The sequence below is a fragment of the Tasmannia lanceolata genome, unplaced genomic scaffold (assembly GCF_043159265.1).
Source record: "Tasmannia lanceolata isolate RefF3 unplaced genomic scaffold, GAP_Taslan_0.1 ptg000037l, whole genome shotgun sequence".
NCBI classification, from domain to species: domain Eukaryota; kingdom Viridiplantae; phylum Streptophyta; class Magnoliopsida; order Canellales; family Winteraceae; genus Tasmannia; species Tasmannia lanceolata.
Genome location: NW_027518714.1, coordinates 51,919,297 through 51,942,071, shown reverse-complemented (window position 1 = coordinate 51,942,071; position 22,775 = coordinate 51,919,297). Strand labels below are relative to the sequence as shown.

Genomic DNA, 22,775 nt, shown 5'->3' with positions numbered 1-22,775 from the left:
AGTTCATTCCCTCTGATAGGAGCTTGTGAATCAAACAAAGATGCCCTTAATCACTTTGCAAAAACATATGAAACCCCACCCCAGTAGCCCTTAATCACTTTGCAAAAACATATGAAACCCCCCTCCCCCCCACCCCAGTAGCAGTGAAGGTTCATTGCTCCAAAGTCATCCATTCAAATATTGAGAAAGGTTTGAGATGTAAAATAAAAGGGAAACATCACTGACATAAGCCATTCAAAATGCTTTCCCTTTCGGCCTAATTCCGTTGTAATGGAGGTTGGACCGTTGGACCACCTCTATTGGACCACCAGTCTAAACCATTCATTTGTTTGGCGTCAATGTAAATAGGCTATGTCCCAAAAATCATCTCTATTGGATGATCCTAGCCCTCCAATCTGTTGAAGGGGGATGCCATATTTTAATTCTCTACCAATAGAAAGGGTTAGGATCTGATTTTTGGGGCAAGGCCTATTTACATTCTGGCCCAACAAATGAACGGTTTGGATCTTCAAAAATCCAAACAGGGAAAATGATATATTCGTCCCTTTTCTTTCATGGGCCACCCTTTTTATTTTAAAAAGAGTAGTCATAACTCATAAGCATAGCTTATAAGATGGTGGATTGGTCGTATGTTTTTGGGCTGGTATTGCAATTTTTTTCCAAAAGCAACGACTATTTGGCAAATATGGAATTCTCAAGGACTATATACCAATAATTTAGCTTCAGAGGGAGTTATCGGCAAAAAGACTTTCACGGGCACGCTTCGGAGGCAGTTATCGGCAAAAAAAGACTCTCCTTATTCTGGAAACCATAGATTTCTGAAAAATCTTGAGATTTAATAATCCGGCGTTTGGCTCGATTATTCGAATGGTCGGATCGTGGTAAACTATTTCCGTGGATTTTTTTTTGTTTCTTGTAATCGATGGGAAAAGGAAACGAGGTGTTGGCAATGGAAATCGATGGGGAGAGATTTGATTCTTCAGAGCAGATCAAACCGAAGTTCTCAATCAATGGTTTTTCTCTTGAATTATACTTATTATTCTCTTCGATTTTATCTTTGTACTGTTTTTTTTTTTATTGGATTGCATCTTTGATTTCATTTTGTGGTGAATTTTAGTGTTGCAGCTTCTGAAATCTGCACAGATGCAGCACGGATTACGGCACCGGGATTACACTCGCTATAGGTATGTTTGATTATTGATGGGTTTAGGGTTTTGGCAATGGAAATCATATGAGATGCAAAAATCCAGGCCTAAGTTGCTTTTAGGGTTTGTTACCATTAAAAAAAGAAGAAGAAGAAGAAGTTGATTTTAGGGTTTTGTACTTTATCTTCATTTTTATTCAAATTTTCTGCTGTAAATTGTAGTTTTATCCAATGCTTGTTTTCCTTTCACATTTGCAATGTTTCATTGTGAATAATTTGTTGGTGATCATTAAAATTTCAACCTCAAGCAATGTAGATAATAGCTCTCCACATGCAAGATCAATAAATAAATAATAGAAAAATCTAAATCACCTTTAAAAGTATTTTAGCTTTTTGTGCAGTTTAAAATAAATATATTAAAAGAACAGCAATACGATTAAGGTTACAAAGTTCATGGCTGGCATCTGAAGCCAAGAAACTAACTACTGATAAAAAATGTCAAGATTTACATGTAACACTAACTGACTAAATATTTTCCATCTCCCTGAACTTGTTTGAGTCTTTGAGAAACAACAAGGAGGTCGAGAGACCCTCTTTAACCAATTAACTACTGTCTAGGAATCACCTTCAATTCATGCTTGGGACAGTCAATTTCTGCGAGTAACTTTCATCCTCTCTGCATTGCAAAGAGTTTCATCTCAAACCTACATATGCCAAAATTATGATACTACTGGGATCTCTAAAGCTAGCTCATCCAGACTCTATATTGTTGTTTCTATGTACTTTGCTTTTTTCATCAAATGTTGTGCTTAAACCATACACTAGGAGGCTTAATCCATACATCAAGAATTAAAATGGTTTTCTTTTGAGATTTCAACATTCATTTTCTTCATTAAACGCTTAGATTAAAAGAATATCTATAAATGACTCCATAATTCCTGTCCTTCCATATAATCCAAACAATTGATGTGAAGAGGATTTTCTATAGCCAATTCATCCTTTTATTACCTATAGGATGATGCCACCAAATCCATTATTCACTTCATCACTTGTACATCTAACACTACATAAATAAGCAGATGAATGGAATAAAACTAAAAAGAATATCTAGGCCCCCATGTCGTTAATTTGGGTCTGACTTGCATTGGATGTCTTCTTAGGTATAATGGGAAAGAGGTTAAACAGATTTTTTCAGGGCCCTAGTAAAGGGGAGGGCTCTAATGAGGTGGAGATTCAGACATTTCTTAGTGGATTCCATCTCCTGGATCAGACTCAATTTGTCCTTCTCATTATTGAGGGAGACTTTCTTAGTGGATTCCATCTCTTGAATCAGACTTAATTTGACCATCTCATTTTTGAGGGAGACTCATGTCATTAGGTGGGTGAGAACTGAGATTATATTTTCTATCCATGGGTTTTTGTGGTTTCTTTAAAGGAAATTCTTGATATGATCAATGGTCACACCATAGAGATCCGACACGTCTGATGCATCCTAATAGCGATGCCGGTCTTCTTCTTGATCAAGAGTCAACAGAGTTGTGATTGTGACGTTTGACATTTCCATATCTGGGGATCTTTGTTGTGCATTTTATTTGTTTTTTTTCTTGTTGCTTTCTTTTCACTCTGTTGCTTTAGACCTTCCTGGTCTTAGTGTTCGTTTTTCTAATTCGGTTTAATATTGTTACCATTAAAAAAAGTCTCTGCTATCTTCCTGACAGAGTTAATGCTTTATGTTGGTCAGTGTGCCTGTATGAAATCCTTATCGTTGACCACTTTCAGAACCTGCAAATGATCACAATTAATCACTGTACATTGTGTTCGAGTGATGTGGATATATGGATCACCTCTTCTTGCTTTGCGCTTTTGCTTTGTGGGATTTAGTATTTTTTATTTAGTTTGTTTGGAGTGGGTTGGATTCTTCCGGAACATATTTCTAATCTGTTTGAGTCTTGGGCTCTTACTTCATGGCATGTCAAAGCTAAAGTTCTATGGAGCTTATGCCTTTGTGCCCCGCTCTTATAATTTGTAATATCCTTCCTTCATCAATTGATTTCCTATTAGAACTTTACGGTGAATGGCTAATCATAAGAAAGCGATAGCTACAAGAGATGGATGGGGATTCTAGAATTATACTGTGAAGGAATAGTCATCATCAAAGGTATCACTTTTAACCTATGATACCAGGATCCTTAAAAATTGGGGGGGGGGGGGAGCACCTGGCTCAACATGCTACGATAAGGATAAGGGTGTGGTATACGTGTCAGATACGTTTGATTCATATCCTCCTCATCTTTCTATTTTGCTTTTGCCACTATTGTTTATGTGCTGGTCTTTGATATACAAACAAAATAAAGATGACCTTATTAGAATAAATCCTCTTTTTCTTTTTATATTCCTCATCATTAAAAAAAAATTCCTCATCATGAAGGAAATGTGAATCCTAGGCTTTAAATGCTCCTTTATTTTTTTATATTTTACATGATAAAGACAGTGGGAGTCCTACGCTTGAGAGAGAGGTCTCTAGGGAATGAGTTGCTGATTTGTTGTCGGAGAGATGTGTGTGCGTTTCAAAATTCAAACCACATTTGGTTTGGACCATTTTAACATTTTCTTTAAGGATTTTTAACCACTTCCCCACTCACATATAGTATCCTGTCGTATCCAATCCTAAGATTTTGGAACTTGGCGTATCCTGCACCAGATCCTTGTAGTCTCGGATATTCGCTTGTCACATTGAGTGGCTCTTTCCTATTTTACAACAGAAGGAAAACTGTCTGACTGCTTTACCTTTGATCGTCTGTGGTCATCTTGTGATATTTATACTCCAAAATGCTTTGAGAGATTTTTTTAATAACATCTAATTAAAAAACTTTAACAGCCAATTCTTGACCCAAATAAGCAACCATTTTTTTTTATTGAGAATGACCCAAATAAGCAATGATATCCATAAAATATCCTAAAAACCATATTTAGCAAAATGGCCCGGACAACTACTTTATAAGCCAAAATGTAATAACTTGTATATACCATCATTCTACTAGAAAAGACCTATAAGTCCATTGTTTGTGCTGGTTAGAGTCAAAACATCTTAAAATTGTCTTTTTAATAAGATCTAATTTAAAAACTGTAACAACCAACCATATCCATAAATTATCCTAAAAACCATATTTAACAAAATAGCCTGGACAACTATTTTATAAACCAAAAAGTAATAACTTGTATATACCATCATTCTACTAGACGAGACCTATAAGCACATTGTTTGTGCTGGTTAGAGTCAAAACATCTTAAATTTGTCTCTAAGTACCCTTCTTTTTTTGGAAAGATAACAATCAGGATGTATCTCTACATCATTGGTGCTTCTTGGGATATGATTAAAGGAGTGCGCCGACTCTCTACTAAGATCATCTATCAATTTAATATAATGATTGTACCTTTCAAAAGGAAAAATGAAAATGAAAACCCTCTCTACTAAGATTATCGATTTCTAAGGCCACTTTAGTTAGCTCCCACGGAGTCCAGACTTGATCTCGCAGCCTAAACAATTGCATTAGTAGAATATCTGAGTTTTTTTTTCGATTGGTTCCTCTTTATCTATTAGTTTGTGATTATGATACACTGAGCTTTTATTAAAGGCACATGAATGAGCATATTTGGGTTATTGGTCAACAATACATAGTGATATACTTCCCATGGGCTTTGGGTAATTATTCAAAGAAAACCATGTACATATAGACCCATTTGCAGGATGGGATGGGAATAGGTTGCATCTTTGGCTCCTATGCTTTCCCCTTTCTATCCTTAACACATCGCATTTGTTTCAAATTGACATATACCTTTTTTCATCTATTCCTTAGCAAGGTTCTTGATGAAGAAAAGATAAGGCAAGAGATACACTTATAGGAAGATAAGCCTTTTTGATTAGACAAGGGTAGGGAACCTTAGTTGCTATGTTGCATGGATTCTTTGCCCCCCCTATGCCGAATCTGTGTCGACACGTCTCCGCATCCGAATCGGACATGGATTCACGTGGGACACACCCGGATTCTTATCGTAGCCGTGTCCCGCACGAATCTTCTTTTCTTCGGGCGAATCTGATTCATCGTTGTCTCTTTTGTAATGCGAATCCTGTATATTTTCCCTTTAAATGTATTTTCTTAACTTTTTTTATATGAAAGCACAACCCGTACACTTTTAATAAAAACCATAGCGCCTCGACCCTCGAACATCGACCCCCTTCCTCCTTCAACTCTCTTAATACAAAACTCCCCTCAACCCTCTACCCCTCTACCCTCAAAATTTTCATGAATATATATGCAGTCACACACACACACACATTTTTCATGAATCCGAATTCACTTTTGGGGCTTTGCCGAATCCGACACCTCAAATCTGTGTCGGATCCCTACACGCGAATCTGTATCCATGCAACACTGCTTAGTTGTATTTTTTTTTTTGAATAGTATGTGAAATGTGGTGTATACCGAATAATCAGACATACATGACAACACATATCACTAAGTGTTCGATTGTATTAAACCATTATGGATCCTTATCTTGCTTATGTGATGATTTCTAAATGTGTGTTCGTGCTTATTCTAGCATTTCCTGAAGTTTCATCTTAAAATTCTATCATTTGAATATATTTCCATGTGTTTCCATGATTTTACAGGATTTCCGCCAAAATTTCCAACTGAAACTGAAAACGTTTCTGTTTTCGTGGTGACTGAAATTGAAACCGAAACCGAAGTTTAAAACCCATAGCCCAAGTAGTCTCTCATAACAATTCAAAACACAATCCTAGTTTTTGTTGTTTTTATTTCTCTTCTAGTTCTGTAAGGGGGACTCCCTCAGTCTTCTTTAATATATCATATTATCATATTACCATTCAAAAAAAAAACAATTCAAAACACAAGACAAATGGCAAACCGAATGATATTGAAGATTTAATAAGAAGATAGATAAAATAAAAAATAAAATAGGTGTGACAAAGGGATTTTCATTCAGCATTGCAATGGGGTGCTCATTCTCCATCGACTTTTTCAAACAATAGACCTTAATAAGAGATATCATTCAGATGCAACGGTTTCTCATTCCATCGAATGGTTGCAAATATTTTTTCTCCAAAACCTAGACCCCCAATGAACAATCCTCTCCAAATCTCAAACGAGAGGCTTGTTGATAATATAGGTATTATAAACCTCATCCCACCCATCTAAACTTATACATATTGAGTAGCTTAAAGTTGAGATGGAAAAAGAAATGAAGTTTTACATTTATGGTCACTGCCTCCTCCAGCCAGTGTCACGAGGTGTACTTCTCAAAGAAGTTATGCCTTTGAGTGTATGACTCAAGGCATCAACGGCAAGGATTTAAATGTCGTTTTCGGCCACAACCGAACTGAAAATTTTCGATTTAGGCCGAAATTTCGGCTGAAATCATGTAAAATTCGAAAAAACAATTTTGGCAGTTTACAACAATTCTGTGCAAATCTTAAAATTTCGGTGGAAATCTTGTAAAATTCGATGGGAATCTTGTAAATTTTGGCGGAGTTTTGGATTTTGGTGTAATTTCGCGGTAATTTTGGATTTATGTACTTTCGGCGTTGGTCCCGGATGAAATCTGTTATTTCGGCCTAAGTTTAAAACCATGATCAACGGAAGGCATATTTATTGAAAACACTATTCTTGCGAGCAATCAAACTTCAAAAAGAGGGGAGATAGTTAAGAAGCTACATGGGGACAATAACAAGGCTTACCAAAATGGAAGGAGAACGTACTCGCAAATGCGCTTCCACAACAAACTAAGGAACCAAGAACTATCCTTGCTATTTCACAACCACATGTGAACCGATGGAGAAGAACAAGAAAAGTTTACAAAGGATGGTTCCAGAAACTCCTAAGTCAAGCACTAAAAGAAAAATCTGATGGAGAAGAACAAAAAGAGTTCACAAAGGATGGCTCCGGAAACTCCTAATTCGAGCACTAAAAGGAAATCACACGGATAATCATGACTTTACACCGTAGGATAGTGTTGTTTTACAAAGTGTATATGGTCTATTCGCAATTTAGCACCTACTTCAGTCTTCAAAAAAAATGTTTATGAAGTTGCATTTGACAACAGTTGTTAACATGGACTCTTTAATAACCTAAAAGAGATTTTGCCTTAATTGTATCGGAGATGTATGAAAAGGTATATATACATACATTGAAAGGTAACAATAATTATATCAATATAATAGTCGAGAAACAAAGAAAGCAGACAAGATGGCCTAATACAAAACATACACAAAAGCAGTAAATATAACTAAGGTTATACATAATACATACACTACATTTCACATGAAATTCATATAAATATCATTATGAAAAGGTATATACACCACACTTCACAAACATATTTCTAGATGTTTTTCTATTGCGGGGTTGTATCTGTCTTTCTTGCCTTGTATGTGTGTCTTTGTACTTGAAGGGGGACCTTCTCAGTCTTCTTTTAATGAATTTTGTTACCATTCAAAAAAAAAATAAAAATCCCAATTCATTGGGCCTTTCGATACAATCAAATAGATTGCCACAGTGGTACCATATTCTAGGAGCCCAAACTATGTGATTGAATAAATCCTCCTCTATCTGTTGCTGGTTGAGGACTCCTTCTCCTTCCTCTTCTTCAAACTCCGATTCGTATTTTTCGTATAGAAATCTCTGATCAACGATAGAACAAGATCCATTTTGCATCATGTCTAGCGGATTCCACCTACTAAAATAAGAATCCCAAAAGGCTAAACTTCCTAATTCTAAATAACATTGAAAAGAAAAGCCTAAAACTAAATAACATGGAAAATAAATGCCTAGAAATCCTAATGGGCAAATATGCCACTTATTGGCCTACGATCTGCGTCACCTTTTGCCGTCGTTTTTTTGTTGTTATGGTGTTATAGCGTTATATTGTGTTTTAATTATCCTTTGGCGGGTCACTTTATTGTCTCTTCCTTTTTTTGTTGTTCTTATTGCTAAAGGGTTCACCCTTACTGTTCAAAGGAAAGAGAAACAAAAAGATGCAGTTTCCTCAATGGAACTTGGATGGGAGATGGTGACCAAGGTTTTAAATTTCGGTTTCGGTACCGATTTCGGACCCCATCGAAATCCGAAATTTCGTAACATTTTTTAAAGAAAAAATAAAAAATGGCCTTTAATCGAAATTTCGAACCGAAATTTTGGACCGAAATTAATTCGCGAAATTTCGATTTTGGTCCCCACCGAAATCCAAAATTTCAAAATTTCGGATTTCGGTCGAAATTTAAAACCATGATGGTGACAGACTGCCCCCTAACAGCAGTGTTTTCAGGAATAGCGCCAACTAGACAGTTCCACTTTCACTATGTTGGATTGGAAAGCAGATCCCGTCTTTTTTACTCAAAATGATGGAAAAGCCAGGGAACTGTTTGAACTGTTCCCAACTCGTAATCGAACCAGTGTGAACCAGCTTTAGGGCCACTGTGAACCGAATACCTGCTTCACCACTTTGGCCTCTGGTTTAGTTTTTAAACTTTGCTTTAAGAGTCATTCATTGTTTTCATTAAGGTTATATAGGTTATTTTATTCTCCCTCATATACTTTGACAACTAAAAGCATAGACTTCCCTTTCTTTGCCACCTAGAAAACCTTAACTATCTCTCTCTTTCTAATCCACCAAAAACAATTGGTTGGAAAACCCTAACTCATTGTCTCGATTTAATCCTTCAATCACCAATATCTACATTCCCATATTAAAAACTCTAAAAAACCGACCCTAATGAATCCCAAAACCCGATCTTCCTTTCATGAAGTCTCCAATCGCCACAACCCTTCTTATTTCATAAGCCTCCAAACCCACAATCTTCTGCCTGCGTAACTCAAAACCCCTCAACCTTTCCTTCATCAATGCTAAACCCAACCCATCCCCTCTTCAACCTAAAAACCTACTTCTAATCACTTAATGACCCGAATCCATCTCTTGGATATTTTCTCACTTTTTTCCTCATCCATTTGAGCAATATCTTTCCATCCGACCATCCAGCTACCAAGAGGCCTTTTTGTGTGTCTATGTGTTGTGTTTTTTTTGTTGTTGGGGAGGGCGCGGGGAGGGGTGTTAACAAAATTATAACAAACCCCAAATCAATCATTAATAATTCCACAAAGAGGAATGCCAGTAATGAGTCAGGCTTTTAGAGACCCTTTCAACAGCTTCCACTATGCTTTTATTGACTATGAACTCGGGACTACAAAATTTTCTGTCAAAGATACGATTGTTATGTTCTAACTATATTATCCAACAAAGAGGGGAATAACAATTTCCAATATACAGAGTCTATTAAGGTGATTTGGTCAAGTTCTAGCATGATAAGTGGTGTCCGCCCCTTCCACTAAAGGAGGTTTTTCCAGAGCTGTATATGTTGGCTATAGTGTTAGTCAGAAATTTCCGATTTACGGAATTTTTGATAAAATATTAATTTTTTTTATTTCTTTACAGAATTTCAGCCGAAATTTCCGAAATTTTGGCCCAAAAAACCGACATTTCGAGTGCCTTTACTGAATTTCGGCTGAAATTTCGGGATATTGGCTAAAATTTCGGTCTTGGTGAGGACAAAAATTACCCCCGAAATCGAAATTTAAAACCTTGGTGACGGGAAGGTTTCTTGAGATGCTATAAGGTTGTTATATAAAGTAGTCCGGTGCAAATAAAAGGGTTCGAATTTGGAACTCGTCTGAGGAATTCTTAGTCATGTCATTCTACCACCATCTTGTGTCTTGCCCTGTGCCCTCCAGAGTAGCCAAAGTGTGTCCATCCATGCCCCTCCCAGGTATGTGCTTTTAGTTGGGTGGCCTTTCTAGAAAGGATTCAGACGGTGGACTTCTTGAGAAAACAGGAAATGTTGATTGTAGATCATCGTGCAATTTGTATTGAGGTCGGTGAATCAGTGGATCATTTGTTCTTGCGTTATAAAGTGGCCTGGGAGGTGTGGAACTATATTTTGGTGAGATTTGGAATATCACGGGTTTTTCATGCCAAACTTATTGAGTTATTAGAAAGTTGGGCAATGTTCCCATTGAGGATAAAACGAAGATTCTGTGGAATGTAGCTCTTCTAGCAACATTTGTGGGTATTGATGAAAGAGAGAAATGAACATGTCTTCAAAAGCTATGCAAAAAGGCCTTCATACCTTTCCAACAAAGTGATAGCCCTAACAATCTCTTGGCTAAAGGTCCTGCCTTGCTTTAGGTTCGTGTCAGCCTTTGATCTATGGAATGGCCGGAAGGAGGCTTGCTATAGCTTAGAACAGGGACCCAAGATTGTTGAGGAGTGGGAACCAACTGCCCCAGGTTTGCTGAAAGTTAATTTGGATGGCTTTAGCATGGGAAACCCTGGGCCATTTGGCATTGGAGGAGTTCTCAGTGATGAGAATGGATCGGTGAGGTGGGCATTTGCGGGGCCCATAGGGGTAGCCGACTTTGGTGAAGCGGAAGTGAAACCTGCATATCAAGGAATAAACCTATTGGAGGTTGAAGACATGGATAAAGTGATAGTGGAAGGGCATTCTCTAAACTTGATAAAAAAATGGCTTAGAGGATCCCATTCGTATGGGTGGAGATTTGCTTCTCTTTTTCATGAGATCCAAGATAGGACGAGTGGTGCGAACATATCTTTCTGGCATGTTAGGAGATTGGCTAACAGTGTTGCCGATAGGCTTGCCAGGGATGGCATCTCCAAGGACGGCTTGGAGTTATTTGACTTCCTCCCTCCTTGAATCCTTGTTCTTTTTTTGTATTATTATTTCGATTATCTTATGCATGTATTGACCATCTCGGTCTTTGCTTGTTTTAATGAAATCTGCCTTTATTAAAAAAAAAACCATTTCCAAAATACAAGAAAGCCTTTTGTTCCCGAATTTCTGATTAGTCCACTTGAGTCAAAGATTGACCAAATTAGAAACATTCCCGGGGACTCTGATATTCTAAAGACTAAGAAAAGGCTTCTAGATATTGGAAGACTAATCACAGAGATAAATTAGATGATCGGGGGTTCTTGTCAGAGGTGTTACAAAGAGAACAAGTCGTTTGATGTAACGACCCGGATTCGGGGCAAATTTTTAGACATAATTTTTTTTTCATTTTTCCAAAATCCGAGTTGCTACCCGAAAAGGGACACGATAAAACTCACAACTGCAAAAATACTAAACATCAATTCCTTTTTGAAATTACTTACCACCGACACTAAAATTCAAAAAGTTTTCCTGACATAACCTGAAAGTAACCAACTGAATAAAACAAACTAAGGCCTATTGCATGACAATGATAACTATTCAAACCTACAAGGCCACACGGACAAACACTCTTCCCTCGATCCCTTTAAGCTCCCTTATTTGTGTTTGTGTCATCTTGTCAACCTACAAAAACTGTAGTAAACTGAATGAGAGCAAGATCTTTTAGTGGCTCACACAATAAGAGTAACAAAAAAGAAATTGGATTATAAAAATGTTTCTTATGACAATTGACGAATAGGCAACAAAATAGGAATAAGAACATGAGAATAGTAAGAGCATGGGAACGATAGCAAGAACATGAGAGCAAATAAAAGGGTTATCAACCAATCATGGTACAAGTAGACATACGGGTCGAATCCAGATCTTCATATGTATATACACGGCCATCAATATCCATCACATATTGAAGTATGTGGCTCAAAATCACTGTGTGTGTGTGTGTGTGTGTGTGTGTGTGTGTGTTGTGTGTGTGTCAAAATCATCATGTATATACATATGGTCAACAAATAATAAAATCATAAAACAGATATCTCAAACAGATATTTTCTTTTTGGCAGTTCTAAAATATAGGAACGAAAGACATGAACATAATCATCAGAAAACAGAACTATAATATCAAAGCCATTAATGAAACCATTATTATATGAGTCACTATCACTTGCCTTGGATTTTTGGGTGAAGATTCTAGGTGAGATGCCCTATGTATCAATTGGAAAGTAGCATGTAAATGTGACATATCAAAGGGTGTCAATTTTATTATTCTAGTGTTTCAAGCTCTTTTCTAACTCAATTTGTTCTTCTCAATCCTATTCATTCTCTCTTGTTATAATTTATCCAAAGTTATTCCTATGTATAAACCTAAGTAATACCTTTCACCCTAAGTCTCATTTTCGTAGCTATATCGTATTTATTACAAAAACTCAGTGAGGCTTCAATTTAACCCCAAGTATTTATTCTTCGAAAAACAATTGTTACATCATATCCTAGTATTTTTTTTAAAATAAAAAATCTGATTTCTATTAAAAATCAAGATAAGTATAAATGTATCTGAGGGGTACCTCATATAGCTTATATGTATATAAGCTATAGATGTGTGTGTGTGTGTATATATATCACCTCTTTGTTTATGATTCCATTGCTTTAGAAGTTCTCTTTATTTTGATTAAACATTTTGGTTATGATTTACAAGAGTTGAGAGGTGATTTGCTTATCAACCAAAATCAGTCATTCCTTAAATGATGGGACTGGCATAAATGAGATTTTTCAGCAATAAGAAAGAAGCTAAAATGCTTTAGAAAAAAAGAGAATACAAAGGGGGGAAGTGGCCTCAAAAGAGAGACTGTCCGCTACAAAAGGGCCGATACTTCATGCAAAGTTGCCTTCTCGTGCTAGAGTATCTTTTTTTTAATGGCCTCTTGCTAGAGTATCTTCCACATTTTTAGTACTTCTCCGTCTCAAAGCATTTCCCTACGGGGATAAAGATTGTCCATGATAATATACACTGGTCTCCACGGATTTGTACCAGTTCTCTTTGCCCAAGCAATTACATTTAAAATTTTTTTTGCTGGTGGATCATAAAGGAAGCTTCATGTTCATCTCACTTTTAATTGGAAAATTTTTATTTAATTTGGTTACCTTTTCCTTCATTTGGTTTTCATGTTTCCAATTCTTTGTACTAATTGTACCTAGTTAGTTGTTACCAAAACTGAGTTGTTGATGGTTTTTTATTACTTATTCAATTCATTCTTGGTCATTGTGATATGCCATTGTTTTCTTCCCGTCTATCAGGTCATGACATAAACTCTTGATGTGCAGGCATACGCCTCTTACATGAAAGGGACTCTTTTGTTTGAGCAAGATCAGAGTTGGAAACTGCATTAATGAATTTCAAGAGTGCCAGGTATATCATTGTCGTTGATATTGATGTCATTATCTTTATTTTAATTTTGTAATAATTGCAGTGTCATTATACTGAACCGATTACTTTTAAGTCTTTCTTTTTTTAAATCACATCTTTTTGTTGAAAACATCGACTTGTTTTCTTTTTTTTTCAAGATGTAATTGTTTGTGTTTCAACTTCTCTGTCTGTATTTGTTTCTAGTTCTTCCTAGTTTAGACACTACTTTCATTTAATCTGAATTGCTTATTTTTGTTAAAACATATTGTTAACTTACCAACTTCTCCAAAAGCTTAAGCTGTTGGAGAAAGGCGTTATTTATCTTTTATACTTTTAACACTCCCCCGCACGTGTGGCCCACTTGGCAAACACGTGGCACATGTGGTCCCACTTTGGGCCGACCATCGCATGTGGATTTTGGCTATCCGGGAGGTTTGAACTCGACCTTTGGCTCTGACACCATGTTAACTTACCAACTTCTCCAAAAGCTTAAGCTGTTGGAGAAAGGCGTTATTTATCTTTTATACTTTAGCACTTATAAAGTGGGCTAACTCCTGTTAGATTGATAGGGCTGTTTATGAAGAACTTGGAAAATATGGTGACATAGAGAATCAAGTTTTGTGTCGTGAGCGGATTGAAGAGCTAGAACCCAGCATAAGATATTGTTTACACAAAGTTGGCAAATCAAGCATACAAACTTCTGAACTTTTGGATATTGGGAAAATGGAAAGACCTGCATTGGACCTTTTTAAAGCTAAGTTAGAGGTAAGATTACTCCCTTATGTCCCTAAAATTATGCTCTTTGCAAGATGAATCTGTTGATAATAATTATCTCAAGAATTTAAGCGGACAGTTGTCCCTTATTCAAGATATGTAACTTCATAAAATTCCAGAAATTGCAAATATTATATGTGAAGTCATGGTATATCAGTGATTTATTCTATGATTATGATGCTGCTCGTGTTTCTGCCAAATTGTTTTGTTCACTGAAAATGTTTCATTGTTAGTGTGTGGATACAAATTGCTCGACCATTTAAGGAAGAGTGGTTATCAGACTCAAGTTTCTAAAATTTCGGTTGCCATGGAAACAGAAACATTTTTGTTATGGTTGAAAGTTTCATTGGAAATCCAAACGAATGGAAACATATGCAAATGATAGAATTTTAATGTGAAATGCTAGATTAAACACAATTACACACTTAGAAACCATCACGTAAGCAAGACAACCATCCATAATGGTTTAATAACATCAAACACAGTGAATTTCGTTGTCACGTATATTTGATAATTCAGAACATACAACATTTCACATGTAATTCATATAAATATGTATTCATAGTATGGACCACATTTCATATGCAATTCATATAAATATAATTATGTAACACATACTCATATAATATACCATTAATGTACTTACGATTTTGATTTCAGTATGCATTTCGGTTTCAATATCGTTTCGGTGGGGATGGAAGTGTAAACATTTTGGTTGTCTCGTGTCGGTTTCGGTAGAAATTTAAAACCATGATCGGATTTAGTGTATGAACCACTTTGTAGTTGGTCCTACCATAAACAAATCATCTTTCTATTGGGCCCTATGATGGAGATGCCATATACCATTTGATCGAAGGACTCGAATTCAGATTTGTGTTCAGTTTTTCAACCTTCCATTTGCATGTCATTGTTTGAATCGTCAATAACATCCGATTAGTGCAATTATTAGGCTGTGGCATCTCCATGGTGTAGCCCATTGGATGAAAAATCGGGATCATGTTTTCATCATGTAGATGAGCCAATTATCGTTGTGTCATATAGGTACATCATCCTTTTAAGTGTAATTTTCCTTAGAATAGTGACCCAGATTCTTTTGGAGTGTTTTATCTTTATGAAAATAAGAACATTATCATGTAAAGCTTGTTTACTCGATTAATTTAGATGAACGATAGCCAAGACATGCACGAATTGAATTCCAAATTTCTCATGTGATCTTGTATCATTTAACCGCAATACGATGGTTAGAACAATAAAGAGTCGTGACAAGATCAAATAAAGGGGTCACATGGATGGGCTGGTTCCCAATTTGAGGTGTCATCTGTGTTATTCGCAGATTCTTCTAAATGGGTGAAGTGCCTGTGTCGGAGCATCTCAGATTCCATTACTTCATGATTCATGATGACACTTCTATGTTTCTTTATTTGTTTTTTTCTGAATACTACTACCCCACCTTTGTAATTACCGCATGTTTTGAGTTTTTTCCCATCCTAATAGTGATTTTTTATATGAAAATGGAGCAATATATTTACTTAATTATTAGAATTTACAATATATTACTTCTTGTAACTACAATTTGATAATTGATTAAAATATTTTGGTGAATCCATTAATATTTCTTTTTGAAGTTTTGCCGAATTCGACACTCGATACCTGTGTTGGATTCCGACACTCATACCCTTACTGATGCAACATAGGGTGTCACCTTGTGGTGCTTACGTTAGCTTATGGTTGATTTGGAACAATTACATCAACAACATTTTCATGGATAATGCGAAGAACATGAAAACAACAAGAGAATGATAATGGGCAAATCGTTTGATTGAGAGATTTTCTGCAAGGAATTCTAGGAATCGTGGAGAACAAATGTGTGGATTTTGCCATTCAGAAAATAAAAACAAATGCGTGGATGTTGGAAAGAAATTTCCAGTCAACAAGAGATAATAAAAATGGTCTACTGATTTTCCCACAACCATTTTTTGATAATGAGATGAACTCACCTTGTCTTTTATTATTGGATCAGTTGTAAAAACCTATTGCAGTTCCCAGAAAGCTCTCATCATCCGATTAAGAAGGAAAATACAAAGTGAGTTTGTTCTCATTATCAAAACTTAGTAATGCAAATATCAATGGCCTAAAAATGTCGAAATCTCCACCAAGTGTATGCTTAAACTCAATTTTTATGTGTGCTCCCTTGGTAAAATTATGCCAATGACTGGGTATAGGTGGCATGATCAGGATTAGATGGATGAAATTATGATGACTCTTTAGGGCATGTTGGTAATTAACGGCTCAAGTGAGGCTACGTTTCTTGCAATCCAGTGAGATGTAAACCTCATTAAATATTGATGTGTATTGGAAGATACATCTGATTTAATTTCGAGATATCTAATACGAAGGGTGTATCATTTGCAATCCTATATCATTTAACTTTTATGGTCATTGTTCGAGAAATATGCCATATCAAAGAATGCTAATTGATATGCCACGTGCATATTGCACATATATTGGAAGTCGAAAAATAACTATACTTATTTTCTTTCAATGCTCAGAAAAGATTTCTTAAGCGTTTTGTCCTTTTGGATGACTTCTCCAATGTGAAAAAACATTGTTTGATCCTCTAGTTTGCAAATAGGATGTAACCATCAAATTTAGGAAATTCTCATTTTTGAGTAAATGCTTTAAAAGTAATAATATGTGCTTCTTTTCTTTCTAACAGTTGGAAAAGATTTCTTAAGCGATTTTGAGGACTTATCCAATCCTTGTGAAAAAAGATTGTCTGATCCTTTAATTCGCAAATCAAAGCATCTATCCATTAAATTTAGGATTTTTTCATTCTTTTTGGTAAATGCTTTATTTTTTACCATTACCTAATTTTGTGACTCCTACATTCCAAGTATTCAACTATCTATTGTTTCTTAGGAGGTAGGTCTTTTCGACTATTTCGAAAGAGCAGCCTTTCTGAGCGTTACGGTAGGTGGTTGAATTTTTAGGGAGTCTAGTATGGGTTATAGGCATTAGGAGTGCTTCACCAAAAGGTAGTCGTAAGCTGACTGTTTCAAGTTCAAATGGATGGTTTTTTTTAATGGCAACAATAAACTGATGGTGTTTCTTATTCTACGTGGAAGGTTAGTGATTCCTAGTTCTGGAGCCTTTTCTCCTGGGAATCTGAACCTAATGAGGGTAAGAAAGACTATCAAACTAATGAGGGTAAGAGCCTTCACAGGCTCAACTCAAACTTGTTGGACCAAAAAAATGTGAACGTAATAACCATACCCATGAATTAATCTCCTCGAAAGTGCTTCTTTTAGTCTATGCCATGCACCTTTGTTTAGGTTGACATATATAAAAAGCAAGGAAGCTTTTGAGGATGGTAACATGTTGGAAGCATTTATAAATGATGGACTGAAGAAGATGCTGACTATTGTAAAGAATACCTTCTGGACAGAAGAAAGAACTGTAAAAATTTACCTACTTTACTATGCTTGCTACATATTAGATAGTCTAGAGGAGGGTTTAAGGGCTTGTCTATCTTTATGAGCCCTTTTGAGATAAGAAAATTTAAGGCTATGATTGGTGGACATGGACACGAGTGTCGCGTGTCGACACGGACACAGAGTGTTAGACAGAGAAAATCCCCAATGTTTAGAAATGGGGACACTGCTAATTCATAAAGTACATATAATCATGATTTGGGGACACGAATTACTTTGTCGAGTTTTGAAATGGATACGAAGGTGTCTGATTTTGACAAACCCTAAAAATCTAGAGATAGTGACACGCTCATACACTTATGTGCATATAAAAATTACTGATTACTATCATAATTTGCAACAATATAAACATGGTGTTCATTTACCTATAAAAATATGGTATTCACTTTAAAAACTAGTAAATCCTAGGATTAATCAAGTATAATTTAAAACAAACATGAGATAGTCAAATAACAACGCATTCATCAATTTAATCTAGTTCTCTTCAGTCTCCAATATGCAACGTGAAAGGAGAAAAATAGGATACAATGAATACAATATTAGAATAAGAGTTTATTTAGGGGAGGGGATATAACATCAAATATTAATAAAGAAGAGGTAAAAGAAGAGTTTATAATAAAAGAAGAGTTAATAATAAAAGAGGTAAACACAATATTCAATAATTTCACTGGCAGGATGGGAGGAAGCGGGGATTGGTTTTGCTTAGCTTGCGCATACTGGAATTTCAAATGGTGACATTGCTGTCGATGGTGTAAGCAAACCCATTGTGATCTACCGCTAGGAGCTTCAGCCTCATTTCATCGAAGGGAACCAATGAATAAAAAAAAGGAGCTAACTCGGAGAACAGGGGAATGGAGTTGTTCATCTTGTCATTATTTCAATTTCAGATGGAGAAACAATTGCCGGAGGTGCCATTTGGTTAGGCCGGTGGGTGCTATCTATAAGAAAAAGGAAAGACCGGAGGCTTATTGGATGATGATAGTAAAGGTACTGACCGATGGCCTGATTCAGGGATGATTTCCTTGCTAGTTGAAAGGGGTCCCTCTTCCTTACTCATCTCAGGCAAGGAGGTAGAAACAAGACTGAATACTTTTAAAAGCTGCCTCATTGGGAGGAAGCGGAATACTTCTGGATCTCTTGATGACCTATGGCAGTGGGCGAAGAGATCCTGGAATATCCTCTCCCTTCCTTGTCCCAGTGAGTTATCAAGGAATGAAGTTTTGTTTATATTTGAATCAGAAGGCGAGGCCGCCATGATCTTGGCCAAAGGATCGGAGGCGTGGGACAATCATTTGTTTTCTCTTTCCTCCTGGAGCCCAGAGTATGCTTAAGGTGTGGAGGCTCGATGGCTTGACTTTTATGGCATCCCCCTTCATGTTTGGGCCCTATCGACAGTTGAAGCACTTGGTAATCTACTTGGTCTTGTGCTGGAAGTGAAAATGGAAGGGGATCATAATAATTGCATGGCATTTGTATCCCGCTAAAATACTTGTTCCGTGGTGGAAGCCAATTCCACCCTTTATTCAGATTCGAGTCTAGGACCAGAGTTACTCTGTGGGAGTTGTAATTTGGAACAATCAGAGGCCGAAGCAGCTGCCGGCGGAGTGAGTGCCGCCGATTTCTCTATTCTCGGAAATCCAGGGTAAGGAGACCATTGACCCATTGGGGCCCTCGATTTCAAATTTGAATCCTACGGATTTGCTAGGTCATATGCAGGATACAGTGCCTATCTCATTTTTGTCCCTTCCTCTGGATGCAGAAAGGACCTCGGAAACCTCTCCCTCGCTTTCGGACCCTTCTAAGAAATGGCCTAATAGGAAGGGGCATCGTCATAAAATTCTTCCTAGATTTGTCAGGTCCTTGTGCCAGAAGTTATGGAAGAGTAGACTAGCGAAGATGAGAAGATCTGAAAATTTTTTGGCCAAGGTTCTCTCGACTACCCATATCGGGATCTTGCATGGAATCTCGAAAGGCGAAAATTGTATGCCTAGGGAAATAAGGTTGCAGAATGGCTAAATCTGTTCCGCTAAGGGGCCATCTTGTGGTTTAAAATTTAACAATTCTACTTCTGAAATCCCCTCTTTATCCAAAGTCGGTTGTGGATGCGGGGATTCCCAAAGTGCTGGTGTAGGTCTAGGGGATGAAATTCGGAAAAGATATTTTTCTGATCTGATATGGGTACTACAGCATTGACGGCCACTGGAGGAATGATTGCAATATCTGCTTTGCTAGGACCACCCAAAAATCACTGACATATGACTAAAGTATTCATCACTTGTGAGCTTAATATATTTTGGGAGGCTGTGTAGCTTGCTAATTAAGGTGCATTGGAAATGACCTAATCGGCGCAATTAATGCTTACGAATGACAGCGGGAGATATCAACACGCCTCATTAATTTCGGATACTTGGCTTACGCAATGTAGCCGCCCCGAGGCGGTTATTTTAACATTAGCCTTTCTTGCCCCTTCGTCTCCTTTTAATATTTCTGGGATCAGGACTTTCTACTAAAAAATGGAAAGTCAGAACGTTTCGTCCTCTAGCCCTGCTTCTTCAAGTCTCTTGATTATCGGCCAAAAGAGAAAACGGATGGTGGAGTTATCTGAATTGGAGGACTCCCTAAAGCAGATGAAAGAGATGGCTTATATGGAGGATTTAGCCTCCAAACATTCGCCTACTCATAGAGAAGTTATCAGGCACTTCTTAAAAAGACAATGGAAGTTATTTAAAGAGGCGGCTACTAGGAGGCCGGAAGTGTTTTTTACTCTGACTGGATTACGAAATTGGAAAGAAATTCGCTCCCCTATGCACAAGCATCCTTTCTTCATCAAGATGATGGAGGATGAAAAGATCACAAGACGCGTTCGGTGAGAGGTTAATAAGGAGGTAGGTATCAAAAAATTAGAGGCCATGATTATTAGGAAGAAAGCAAAAGGAGAGAAAGAACCATCTGATGAGGAGCTCTCGACTTTGAGCTTAGACGATGAGGTTTTCACCTCTGAGATCGGAGGGCTCCTTCTGGAATTAAAGAAGTGTTCACCTTAAGGGGAGCCTCTTTTTGGTCGCTGCTGGTATAACGATGGTTTTGTTTTTGGTTTGTCGGTATCCTTATCAACTAGGGACCGCTGGTCCCTATCTCATGTATCTTTGATTCCATATATTAATATATATAAACTTGTCGCTTTTCAAAAAAATTATATTCAATAATGGTATCAGAGACCTTTGGCTCTGATACCATGTTAGAAACTAACCTACTTCTCCAAAAGCTTAAGCTGTTGGAGAAGGCGTTATTTAATCTTTTATACTTATAACAAATAATAAAACAGAATGTCAAGTTTGAGAACTCTAACAGTACATTAAAAGTGTCCAAAGGGGTGTCGACACGTGTGGAGATGCGTGTCGTGTCGGATATGGCAGGACACATGTGCTGGCAATAAATTCAAAGTTTCGGCTATATCATAGCTTTAAGGTCACAAATAAAACCCGGGCGATGATTTTTCGCCCCTTGTAGGATAATGCGCCCCCCTTTTAATGTGATTTGATGTCAAAAAGGGTTCAAGTCTTCCCACAATTCACGTTAGAAGGGGGTGCATTATTCTACAGGGGGGCGGGCGAAAAAATCATCTCCCATAATACCCTTATAGGCCAGCGGTATTAGAGAATGGGTGAGGAATATTGAGACCTTTTGAAAAAGAATTATCATTTGGATTGCCATTCAAAAAACAAAAAAAGAATCATCATTTGGAAATAAAGGCAGGATTGTTGTCTTCCCTATATTTCCAACGCAGGATTGTTGCTTGCATTGGCTGTTTCGCTTTTATATAAAAGTTCCACTTATTCATCTCTCTCTCTCTCTCTTTATGTGTATATATACACATACATACATACATACATACATATCGATAGAGAGAGAGTGTGTGTGGGTGGGTGCGTAGGATTAGGGTTGGGGGAGGGGTGTAGGGAGTTTGGGTTTTGGGTATGGCAGTCATTCGTCAAATTGGGTAGAGTTTTTTTTTAGAATGTTTTTTTGTGTGTGGGGAGGTGATTAGGAAGAGTTGTGGTCAGAATGTTTCATTTTAAATGGGCCAAGTTCTTGTCTATTGCTAAGTTGAGCCCTACCAAGTCAACCAAAACTCTTTTGACTTGCTTGAGCTAATCAATCATTGACATACTTGAGTTGACTCGGATTTACGTTGGCTGTGTTCTCGTCTGAGTGTGAGTTTGAGTTTTTAAACAAGGGAAAAATACACTTAGACCCCCTATGGTTTCTGACACATTCAACTTAACCCCTCATGTTTAAAAAGTTAAAGTAGGCCCCCTGTGGTTTCAATTTGTATAAGGTAGGCCCCTTCTTTTGAAACACTATCAATGCTAATGAAGACCCCATAGAACCCTCCAAACCCCATACCCGAATCCAAACACTACCAAAAACACAGTGGGCCCACATTGTTTGGATGATCCAAAGTGTTCATTTGATAGGCCCTGACATAGATAGGGTGTGCCCAAAAAATCAGCTCCATAGGATCATCCTAACGCTTCAATCTGTGGACGAACCGTCAACTGATGGGGTCTACCTTACACAAATTGAAACCAAAGGGGGTCTACTTGTAACTTTTTAAACATTAGGGGTTAAGTTGAATGTGTCAGAAACCACAGGGGGTCTAAGTGTATTTTTCCCTTTAAACAATGGTTATAGGTTAGTCCTTGAGAAAGGAGTGTTCATTAAAGTTTGTTTTTAGAGAATGAATATGAAAGATGATTGGTTTGGTCTCTTTTAAGGTTACTTATGTTGTTAGAAGAGGTCTATGTTTATAATTTCATTATTGATAGCCTGATAGGTGAATTTCATCAAGTACCCCTTTGTTTCTTTATTAAATCTTCTTTAAGTCTCTTTTGGGTGAGATTGGCTTCCCACTCCCTTTAGCTAAGTTACTCTTGTTTTCTCGTCCTTCATGAATTTTGTTGGATGAATAATGATGGAAAATAGATCAATATCATCAACAAATTGAAGAAGAAAATATGTGTATGATGTGTAAAGAAGTGGACGAATCTGAATCCACCCAAAAATTTGTATGATGTGTAAAGAAGTGGATGAATTTGAAGCCATCCTTTGGGTTTTTTGGTAAGTCCTTTTGCGTGAGACCGGTTCCCGCCTTTGTTGGCCAAGTTG

At 37.0% G+C, this 22,775-nt stretch overlaps 1 protein-coding gene across 3 annotated transcripts in view; it reads left to right on the top strand.

The window, feature by feature from the left end:
- Positions 1 to 625: 625 nt before the first annotated feature.
- The window catches only part of LOC143860877 (uncharacterized), a 35,355-nt gene continuing 13,205 nt past the window's right edge, over positions 626 to 22,775 (top strand). For 2 of the 3 annotated variants that reach the window (XR_013239824.1, XM_077371720.1), the window contains exons 1-4: positions 627 to 1,013; positions 1,118 to 1,184; positions 13,260 to 13,344; positions 13,911 to 14,106. Coding sequence is in view for 2 of the 3 variants with exons in the window: in XM_077371720.1 (XP_077227835.1) it covers positions 13,325 to 13,344; positions 13,911 to 14,106 (216 nt within the window). In the remaining variant the exon portion in view is untranslated. Of the gene's footprint in view, positions 1,014 to 1,117; positions 1,185 to 13,259; positions 13,345 to 13,910; positions 14,107 to 22,775 lie in introns of all 3 variants that reach the window. The other variant, XM_077371721.1, reaches the window with a different exon arrangement.